The 11,379-nt window shown below is 44.9% G+C and overlaps 1 protein-coding gene across 2 annotated transcripts; it reads left to right on the top strand.

Moving 5' to 3' along the window:
- The first annotated feature begins 3,530 nt into the window (after positions 1-3,530).
- LOC123181534 (uncharacterized) lies at positions 3,531-10,219 on the top strand. 2 transcript variants are annotated; one of them, XM_044593816.1, is made up of 8 exons: positions 3,531-3,992; positions 4,320-5,063; positions 5,753-6,764; positions 6,849-6,910; positions 7,027-7,354; positions 7,462-7,717; positions 7,799-7,949; positions 8,286-10,219. In XM_044593816.1, exons 1-8 carry the CDS (start codon positions 3,753-3,755, stop codon positions 9,906-9,908), a joined length of 4,416 nt encoding a protein of 1,471 aa, XP_044449751.1. In that variant the 5' UTR covers positions 3,531-3,752; the 3' UTR covers positions 9,909-10,219. The 2 variants fall into 2 exon arrangements, with proteins under 2 accessions (XP_044449751.1, XP_044449750.1); XM_044593815.1 differs by having other exon boundaries at positions 3,532-3,992; positions 5,753-6,910.
- Positions 10,220-11,379: the final 1,160 nt, after the last annotated feature.

Here is an 11,379-nt window from a genome sequence, read left to right as displayed (position 1 = left end):
TATCAAATCATGCATATAAGAATTCAGAGAAGATTCGGAAAATATTCATACCTAATCTGATCATAAATCCACAATTCATCAGATCTCGACAAACACACCGCAAAATAAGATTACATCGGATAGATCTCCAAGAACATCGAGGAGAACATGGTATTGAGAATCAAAGAGAGAGAAGAAGCCATCTAGCTATGGACCCGTAGGTCTGAGGTAAACTACTCACACTTTATCAGAAGGGCAATAGAGTTGATGTAGATGCCCTCCGTGATCAAATCCCCCTCCAGCAGGATGCCGGAAAACGCCCCAAGATGGGATCTCACGGGAACAAAAGGTTGTGGCGGTGGAAAAGTGTTTTCATGGATGCTTCTGGTGGTTTGGGAATATATGTGAATATATAGGAGGCAGAACTAGGTCAGGGGGGTCACGAGGGGCCCACAAGGTAGGGGACGCACCTACCCTTGGGCGCGCCCTCCACCCTTGTCGCCGCCTCGTGGCTCTTCTGACTTGAACTCCAAGTCTCCTGGGTGTCTTCTGGTCCAAGAAAAATCATCGTGAAGTTTTATTCCGTTTGGACTCCATTTGGTATTCCTTTTCTGCGAAGCTCAAAAACAAGGGAAAATAGAAACTGGCACTGGGCTCCAGGTTAATAGGTTAGTCCCAAAAATAATATAAAATAGCATATTAATGCATATAAAACATCCAAAACAGATAATATAATAGCATGGAACAATAAAAATTATAGATATGATGGAGACATATCAGGTACTCAGAGAGTTTTCCAGTACCCAGAGAGTTTCTGACTACCCCGTGCGCATAGGGTACTCAGAGAGTTTGCCAGCATCCCGTGTGCACGGGGGTCAAGTGACCCCGTGCGCACGGGGTACCCAGAGAGTTTCTGACTACCCCATGCGCACGGGGTATCTAGAAACACTCTGTTGCAAACTTTCTGGGTACCCGACTAACACACAATGAACACAAAGGTGGTCGGAGTAGGAAGGCTAGGTGTATGAGGTTTGGCAATGGCATTCCTACACGACACATATCCACATAGACCCCTCTTAATAGTGTGGTCTTTCCTATGACTCGAATCGAACCAAAAACGAAACCTTTGAATCGCCGGTCGACCACGCCTTTGATCTTTTTGAATTGGGGGGTCGCACATCACCATCAAGAGCACAATGGAACCAATATCCTGAGATAAACTTTACCAACCGATATTGGTTCCACTAACCACATTGTCATCACACCAAAATATAATTTAAGTGCCATTTGCACTTTCACCGGCGGCCACCATGATGAGGAGGGAGTAGTTCACCCTCGAGGCTAGGGTATGTACAAGTAACTATGTGTTTGATCTCTCTCTCTCTCTCTCTCTCTCTCTCTCTCTCTCGTTCTTGATTTGGCACGATCTTGATGTACCGCGGGCTTTGTTAATATAGTTGGATCATATGGTGTTTTCCCGTCTCTATCTTGTTGCGATGAATTGAGTTTTTACCTTTGAGGTTTCACTATTATCGGATTGAATACTTTTATGGATTTGAGAACACTTGATGTATGTCTTGCATATGAATACCCATGGTGACAATGGAGTATTATATTGATTCACTTGATTTATGTTTTGGCACTCAACTCGCGGATTCCAGAGGTGAAATTGGGGTAATCTATGCATAGGGGTTGATGCACGTTTTCGTCCTACTTTCTCCGGTAGAAATCTTGGGGCACTCTTTAAAGTTCTTTGTGTTGGATTGAATATTATGAATCTGAAGTTGTTTGATGCGTATCGTATAATTGACTCACAGATACTTGAGGTGACATTGGAGTATCTAGGTGACATTAGAGTTGGTTGAGCGTATCATATGATGTTATTTTAGTGTGAACTCTAGGGATGTTTGTGACATTTATAGAAATAGCACAATAGATTGATCGAAAACAATAACTTGAGGTGGTTCCGTACCTTACAAATAATTTCATCATGTGGGACCATCTCCCATTGGCCAAGCTACCCTCAACCCTGACGATAGTGCTTGGCTGGAATAGGATAAGGCGATGCCACCCAATTCATCTTGTCAGGGACCGTGGCTGCATCTACCATTCCACTCATGTCCCCTACAAGTCCCGCTCTGTAGCCTAGTACCCGACCCAAATCGTTTAATAATATACATGTATAAATATGGAAATGCCATTTATTGGCATTTCTCCTTATCTATAATCGCTACATATATGTAGAAGCAATAAATATTGAACCCATGACTACCAATAATGTATAAAAACATCGCTAATAGACATTTCTCCCTCTATAAAAACTTTGGTGTGCACTATTATTTTAGTTTAAGTGTTTGAATCCTTGCAATTGATTGTGCGGCGGCTTGGTACGTGATCTGGCCGGCGGCGCTCCGCAGGTCCATATCTAGGCCCTTAGGGCCCAATCTGGGTTAGGGCGACCGACTTGTGCTCTGGTGTGTCGCCTCCAGTTGGACTGATGAGCGACTCGTTATGGGGGAGGTGGCTACGGCGCCGCGTCTGCTGCAGCGCGGCGGTGGGAGCTTCACGGGCCTGATCTGGTTCCGGCTAGGCAGTTGGCCTGGTGTGCTCCTGCCGCTGCGTCGGGTCTGCTACTGCTTGAGCCGGTGGAGGTTTTCCCTCCCACATGGCTGCGGTACTACTGCCCCTGTCTACGGTTGTTCCGTCTTGGTCCGGCCGGCCTCGCAGCGTTTGCCATGGTGAGACGTCGATGAGGACTTCGCAACTGTGTTGGCGCATGTTGGTGGGCGGCAAGCGAGGCAGAGCCGATGGTTGGTCTGGGGCTGTGGTTGTGTGTGGAGGAGGTGGGGGGGGGGGTCGGGAGAAATCCCTGTCGGTTCTTGCCGGCGCCGACACGGTGACGCCTGTGGGCGCCGCCGACCTTCTTGAAGGGTGTCGGGTGTACCCCCTCACCTCTCCCCTTTGTGTACCGGGAGAAATCCTAGGACCAGTTCGGGCAGCAGCGTCGTCGTCGTCGTAGTCCTTCTTGAAGGTGTTGCTTGGTACACGACAAATTCGAACGCATAGGAGCATGGTGGGAATCTTTCAGAGGACACATCGGTTGGGGAAAATCGCCGCTTTCGTTGATCTGGCGCGTTGTTGGCATTTGTTTCTCTTGTTTTCTCCTGCTTTTTCTTTTGGACTTGAATGTGTTGTTTGCCCCCGCGGTGGCCTCGCAGTTGTATCGGATGGTTGCTATATTAATATAGCAGGACGAAAGCTTATTTCATGAGAGAGTATTGAGTTGATACAACCAGAAAAGGAGAAAGATTATGAAAACTGCGTTATAACAACTCTGAGTTTGAGCGTCGCCTCGATAGCCTTCAAAAAATTATGAAACACCCTTCATGCATGTTTTGAAGGTCCTGCGAAAGTTGCTTCTAGGATAGTCCATTTTGTGTGAAGAATTTAGGGAGGGCTTCCAGGACAGCACATTTGGTGTGAAGAATTCAGGGATGGCCTGGGCTAGGTAGGAAAGCTAACCTACCCAAAGTCAGCACGCCCTCGAAGCCACCAAGAACTGGCCCAAAGCCCAACGCGTAGGACAAAAAAAATCTGCTAGAACCAAAACAACAACGAGATTGCAGTCCGACAGACGGGCACAATCCCAGAATGCAGCAACCAATCAGAAAAGTCAGATTTCAGAAGCAAGAAGTCACTACACCTAGGATTTAATCCCCCAAAGTATCATCGCAGCGAGCCAGCCTCCGCCTCGCAGTCGACGCCGCGGCGAAATGCGGCGACCTAACGACGCCGGCAGCGGTGGCGACCCGGGCGACCGGATGCGCAACGACGATCCCGCCGAGTCATCCCGCGCGTTCGACGACGGCGGCGACGACGACCCTCAGCAGCCCACGCCGACGCGGGCCTCCTCCGGCGACTCGCTGTGGCAGTGGCGGAGCCAGGGCCTCTCCGAGGTGGTGCTCTCGTGGTCGGTGGACCAAATCCTCAACAAGGACCTACTCCGCAACAAGGTAACGACGAGCCCTAACCCCCCTTCCTCTCGATTTGCTGTCTGGCTACTTGGTGTGGGTTGCGAATGACGAACCCTAACCTCCGCGTGGATCTGAAGAAACATTTTAGTAGTAGAGTTCTCCATTTTTTTAGGGGAGCATAGAAGCACATTCATTTTGTGCCCTACGAATGGAAAATCTGCAATAGAACTGTGAGAAATCAAAATGCTCAAGTGCCTTAACAAAGGAAGCCTAGTTGCTATGCTGTTTATTAGTTATATGAACAGTGTTTTTGCCAATCGTCAGAAAACACACACTATGGATTCATGGAATGAAATGTCATTACAGGTGTCCAAGATCCCAGAGACATTTAACAGCATGGAGCAGTACATGACATCGTTTTTCGGGCCACTTCTAGAGGAGGTCCGGGATGATATGTCTTCAAGCATGGAGGACATCTCTGGAGCTCCATATGCAAAAGTGCTATCAGTCAATGCAGTGAAAAAGGGGAAAGGACTGTATGAGGTCAAGCTCGACAGATGGATGGGGGTGTCTGGTTCTGGGACTGATGGATATAGGCCGAAAGCAGCAGATGTGCTACTTATTTCAGAAACAAGACCAGCAAATAAATCTGATATTCTCAAACAGTCCAAATCCTGTGTCATCGTATGGATTAATAAGGTCCAGGGCAATAAGATGACCGTAAAGGCATCACGATGGATGGAGACTGGGGCTGATGGAGATGAACGGCAGCAAATGGGTGTTAACAAGTATGAGAAGTTGTACACTGAAGAGTTGGATAAGTCATGGGAGATACTGGATCAAGAAGCAACGGCTCTGAAATCCAGAAACTCATCTATCAATGAAGAAATCAGAAAAGAACCACCAAAAGGTAGAAAGCCCCTTGAAAAGTGTAGTGATCTGAAGGAACTAAATGAAACAGGGATGTGTGGAAATTCGTCAAGACGATGGTCCTTCTATGCTATGCACCTAACTAATATGGTAACATATGATCGTGTTTGGGTTGTGCTCCGAAGGGGGCTGACAATGGATACAAAAGTCATTCTGAACATGCTGGGCAAAAACAATAATGTAAGTCTTTCAGTTTCAGTGTCTCCTCCCATTATCAATTTGCACTGATCAGGCGATTAAACTGCTTTGGCATGTACAAAATGCATATGGTATATTCATGTGATAATATGTACGTGTTTGGAGGTACCTAAGGATCATCAAGTTCCATATCTTTTATACCATGTGAATGAACTGCATACTTTGATACTAGTTCATCTTAACTTTTTTTTTTTGCGAGAATGGAAGAATGTATGTATTCACTTACATGCTATTTAACTAAATGTGGAGCCTTTGTGTTACTGTACTCATAAATTTGCATAATCTTGTCGATGTAATAATTGATATATGATATATGGATATCAGAATTTGTAAAAGACTACTTCCCAGGTCATGCAGTATGGTCAATGTCATGTTCTTAATGTTGATTCGTTGGTGTCTGGTTTAGCTGTACATGTTGTGACTTATTGTATCTCATCCCTATCATTACGTTGCCACCATTTAGCTTTATGTCACGGCCTTCATTTGCATTGTCATTTTTTACTTAAGTAGCTAGAGACGTTCTTATTGTAAAAGTTGAATGTGATGTATGCTTTGTCTTTCTGTTCCACATTTCTCTTCTTTGTTTACATAGTCCCTCTATGCAACTGTTGTGTCCTTTTGCATTCTGTATTCAATGCTTATTTTATTTTTCTTTCATATTGACGCTGCAGGCTATTAGGCATTGTAACTACTGCAGCAATAAATCACATGAGGAAATCAAGGATGAACTCTGCAATTTTAAGCTGAATGTCTCACAGCTTAATGCAATAGCAAGATGTATTTCAGCAAGTAATTGTTGTCATAGATCTTCTGTGGGGCTAGTTTGGGGCCCACCTGGCACAGGTAAAACTACAACACTTGCAGTAACATTACACATGCTTCTGATGAAGAAACAGAGAATTCTTGCGTGTGCTCCAACCAACATGGCTGTCTTGCAAGTAGCTTCTCGTCTTATTGGGTTGATTGAGGACTTCTCTCTAAGCCATCATTACTCCTTTGGTGACATCATTTTATATGGCAACAAGGACCGTCTGCACATTGGCAAGGAGTTGTCAAAAATATATTTGGATGATCGTGTCAAGAAGTTGCTGAGGTGCTTTAACCGAGAAGTTGGGTGGAAGCATTGCGTGGATTCTGTCCTAAAATTCCTAAAACATTGCACTTCTAGGTACAAACTGTCCCTAGATATACAAGCAAGCAGTGATGAATGCAGCCCTACTTTTAAAAAGTATTTTACAAGTAACTTCAGCAGTTTAGCAAAAGAATTGGTAGCTTGTATTGATACATTCTTCAACCATCTTCCAGCGGATACCCTAGGCAAGAACTTTGACAAGATGATGTTTGTGAAAAGTTTGGTACACAAAGTGCAGCAGTTATTCTGTGCAGATGATCTCTCTGATGATGATCTTTTTACAATCTTCAAGCCCTCCGATGAACTTTCTGACCCTTCTATTGGTCATCATGACCTGACAGATGATGCAACCGAGGATCTTCCTGACCATGACATCTCTCTAGATAACCCTTCGGAGATAAACTCTATGTGTATTAAAACCCTGATGGATCTTTCAAAAATGCGGTTTCCTTGTGAAGAGAATGAATCTTCAGTCAGGGACTTGTGTTTGAAGCAAGCAAAACTCATATTTTGCACTGCTTCTGGTTCGTTTGAGTTGTTCAGGCTGCAAGGTGTGATGCCTATAAGCATCTTGGTTGTTGACGAGGCAGCACAGCTAAAAGAATCTGAATCGCTGGTTCCTCTCTTGCTTCCAGGAATAGAACATGTTTTACTAATTGGGGATGAAAACCAGCTATCATCATTGGTAAAGAGCAAGGTATTATTTTCTTTATAAGAATGTGTGTCATATTTTGTTATCATCGCATATGTTACTGATAATTATTTCCAGACTTCCTTAGTTGCTGATACTTTCTACTTACTGCTACTTGCTAGATTGCTAAAGATGCTGACTTTGGCCGAAGCCTCTACGAGAGATTGTGTACAATGGGTTACACCAAGCACTTGCTGGAAGTACAATATAGAATGCACCCTTGCATTAATAAATTTCCGAATGCCAACTTTTATGGTAACCGAATTTTGGATGGTCCCAGTGTCAAACAGAAAGATTATACCAAGAATTATCTCTCTGGAAGTATTTATGGTGCTTATTCATTCATTCATATTGAAAATGATATGGAAATGCTTGATGACCTTGGCCAGAGTTCGAAAAATATGGTTGAGGTTGCTGTAGCAGCCAATATCATCGAAAGACTTGCGAAAGGTATATCCAAATCTTCACCTATCACATGTCATGTTGGATGAAAATAAGTACTGCTAAGCTTCAGGATTTGAATAAAGCTAATTACTGTCTGTGTAAAACTACTGTAGAATGCTGGGAGAAGAGGCAGAGAACCAGTGTTGGTGTAATATCTCCATATACTGCCCAAGTGATTGCAATGCAAGAAAGAATTGGAAGAAAGTTTGAGAAACATGAGTTTCTGTCTGTTACAGTAAAATCTATCGATGGATTTCAAGGTGGTGAGGAAGACATAATATTAATTTCAACAGTTAGGTCCAACAAAGATGGGAAAGTAGGTTTTCTCTCTGATGCTGGAAGAATTAATGTGGCTTTGACAAGAGCAAAGTAAGATTTCTTAATTTGGTGATATTCAAGAATTAGTTTACACTGCATTTTCATTTACATATCTCTGTATTTTTGCCACAGGCACTGCCTTTGGATCCTTGGAAATGGAGTCACTTTGCTTGCAAGCAATTCAGTATGGGCAGAATTAGTCAATGATTCGAAAAAACGTGGATGTTTCTTTGATGCTCTCAAGGACAAGCATTTAGCAGAAACAATGAGGCTTGCAATCAAGGTAATACCCTTGTGGTATGAAAAGAAATCTTGTTACAACACTGCTCTGCCACGAGTCTGGTGAACCCAATTTCCTAAAATAACCCAAATTAGGAAAAGGAAATGTAATTTAGTATGTATGAAAGCTTGAACTAGGATGGATATGCTAAGTGCTAAGTGCTAACTAATTTATTGTCTCTGATCCAGTGTTCAGTCACATTGTGTTATTCAGCAAAAGTATCCTTCATAGTCTCCCGTATCCTAGACCGTAAAAAGATTTGGAGGATGAGAAAACTTGTCTTTCAAATCTCTGTTCTTCCAAATATACTTACATTAGTTCTTTTTTTTTGCTCATCAGAGAAATGGCCGCACAATTGATGCAGCTGGAGTGTCATCATGGTCATTAAGGGCAAGGGGTGGTTCAACCATAGCTGGCAACAGCCTGCCGATAAGACAGAGTCAGATTCCAGGTTCTGGTGGTGCACGGAGCATAAATAATTGTTATAATTGGCAACCAAATGACCATGATTTGCGACCAAATTCTTGTCACCCAAACAGACCTATTTTTGTACCTTCCAGAGAGGACATTCACAGAACACACTTTCAGCAGCACAGAAGAACCTTTTATGGCGGTGACTACAATAATCAATCACGAGGTATCCCTGCTGATCAATACTGGCCCAACAGGTACAGACCTTCCTGTGACAAACGTGGTGCTCCTGAAGGGTTTAGAGGACATGTTGAGCGGCATCCCGGGCAGCACTATCATAGCAGAACTGATCAAGAACCCTTGTGCAGTACTTCTCAAACAGCCAATGGCAGGCTTACTCCTGGATCAGTTTGGAGGGCAGAATCACACAACCAAACTAGTATTCTTGGTACATGGCAGCAACCTTCAGGAGGTCACTGCAGCAGGGACTTTCAGAACAGGACTGGTTATCCGTTACGGCCAGCTTCTTCGCAAAGAAGGTTCAGTTCATATGGAAATGCTGATCCTCACCTTTGGAGTATGAACAAAGAGAAGCGGCTCGGGAATCATCCACGAAGAGCACCATGCACATACAGGGGACAAGCACCCCACCAGGGAGTTGGTGCCCGAGTTAGAGACGTGCCTTCATTTCATGAGAGAGCAACTAGGGGTGTCCGGCATGAGCATGCCAATAACAATCGGATGAAAGAACCTCATTGTTGGGGGCAGAATAGCAGTTCTGAAGCTGTGTCCCATGATTTGCCAGTTGCTGAGCAACGAGGGGTGAAAAGAGACTGGCGCAAGGCAGAAGCGTCAGATTCACCTCACCAAGACAACACAAAAATAAGACTTGCTGTCGAGAGTGCAGATGTACCTCACTGTGAAGCGCAGGATGGCAGCTCTGGAGCTGCATCCCAGAGACTTGCAGTTCCTGAGCAGCCTGAACGAGAGGGATGTAAACCAGAATCATCATATTCACCCCGGCAGGACAACACACTAGTGAGGCCCGAAAGTTCAGATCAACCGCATGGTAAGCCGCAGGATACCAGTGCCGGAGCCGCTCCCTATGAATTGCCGGCTCCTGATCAGCCTGAGATGAAACGAGAGGAGTTTGAAGCAGAACCGCCAGTTTCATCCCGCCAGGACAACACAGAAGCAAGCCCCGAAAGTTTAGATGAACCGCATTGTCAGTTAGAGGACACCTGTTCTGGAGCCGCTACCCCCCAACTGCCTGTTCCTGAGCTGGGACGCATGGGTATAGACTTGTGCGAAGCAGAGGCAACCATTATACCTGACATTAACATACCACTTGAATTGCCTGCTCCTGATCAGCCTGAGATGAAACAAGATGAGTGTGAAGCTGAACTGCCGGTTTCATCCCGCCAGGACAACACAGAAGCAAGCCCTAAAAGTTTAGATGAACCGCATTGTCAGTCAGAGGAGACCTGTTCTGGAGCCGCTACCCCCCAACCTCCTGTGCCTGAGCTGGGACGCATGGACATAGACTCGTGAAGCAGACGCAACCGTTATACCTGACATTAACATACCACTGGAGAGCGTAGAACCACATAACTAGATAGACTCTGAAGTTTCATATATGCTGCCTGTCCTATATTTTTTGCTGTGTATAGGCTAGTCATATCTTCTTCCCTTCTCATCTATATTGCCAAAAGGATAACTAGTATAAATGCAGCGTTATTGTTTGTGTAGATAGATAGTTTGATGGCTGTGGTGGGCAGGCCGGAAACCTACTTGAATTTTTTGTTTGTAGCCGGAGAAACAAGAGTGACTGAGTTTAAGGGCGGACTATTTGACTTGTGACATACGTATTCTGTTGATGCTTTTTCAGGCTTCAGCTGGTTAGGGAGTGGAAGTTGTCGGACGCGCTCCAGAGTTAGCTGTGAGCCCTGCTACACGTACGACAAAGTTTGTACGATCTTCGTATGACGTCGTCAGTCGGGTTGAATTTTGTAGATGGGCGTGAGATCATGTCGTACGAAAATCGTACGGCTTTCATTGTACGCACATCAATTTCATAAAACTTAAAGCATCTCTCAGTCAGACCCGTTAGGAACGGTCGAATTAGTCGTTTCCTTTCGGCTAGACTCTTGGTGCGCAGGAAAGGGGAATGCTGCATCGAGCTCATGCGAGTAGGGAGATGACGCGAGCTTGCGCCTTCCAAAAAAACGACGGGAGGAATTGGATCACCTTCCACTTATTCGATCGCCCTATTATGTTCCCTTCGGCTCATTGCCAAGACCCCCGCCACCATCCCCTCCCTCCCCCTTCAAGTTCTTCGTCCCAAACGGCTTCTTCACCGACGAGCAGGTAAGCAACACATATTATACGACCGACGGCGACGGCGATGGGATCCTTCTTCCTCCTCTTCTCCGAGTTGTTTCGTGCCTCCTCCTTGCCCCTCCGGTGGTTGTAAGTTCAATCAATCCTTACTTGTTTGACATTAGATCTGTGAGCGTGTGGTAGGAGTAGATCTACATGTAGCATGGTAGGTTATGTCGTTCTCGAAGCATGCTAGGTTTTGCTTGTTCGCATTGATGACATTCATGATGTTTTCCATGTCGGTTTTAACGCTTGATGATCAGACCATGTGTAGTATGGTACTATCCAGTATGGTACTCCCTCCGTCCCATAATATAAGAGCGTTTTTGACACTACACTAGTATTAAAAACGTTCTTATATTATGGGACGGAGGGAGTAGATAGGTAGACGTGGTGGTGTGTTCAACTTCATAATCGGTCAATGCTAGTTTGCTAGATGTGCTAGTGTATTGAGCTTGATGAACCGTCCATGTGTAGTATGCATTCTCTTTGTTCAGTAGTCCTGATGCTAACTACTGTAGGACATTGCCACCGAAGACCTTAGTTAGGCCACTGTTCTGTCTGAGTGCTTCCTGATTTAGCTATGTTTGAGGGTGCCTCTTGTGCAACCATCTTTGGTGGCGGCGATGCCTACGAAAACTAC

The sequence above is a fragment of the Triticum aestivum genome, chromosome 1D, assembly GCF_018294505.1.
Source record: "Triticum aestivum cultivar Chinese Spring chromosome 1D, IWGSC CS RefSeq v2.1, whole genome shotgun sequence".
Classification (NCBI taxonomy): domain Eukaryota; kingdom Viridiplantae; phylum Streptophyta; class Magnoliopsida; order Poales; family Poaceae; genus Triticum; species Triticum aestivum.
This window is presented reverse-complemented; position numbering and strand designations above follow the sequence as displayed.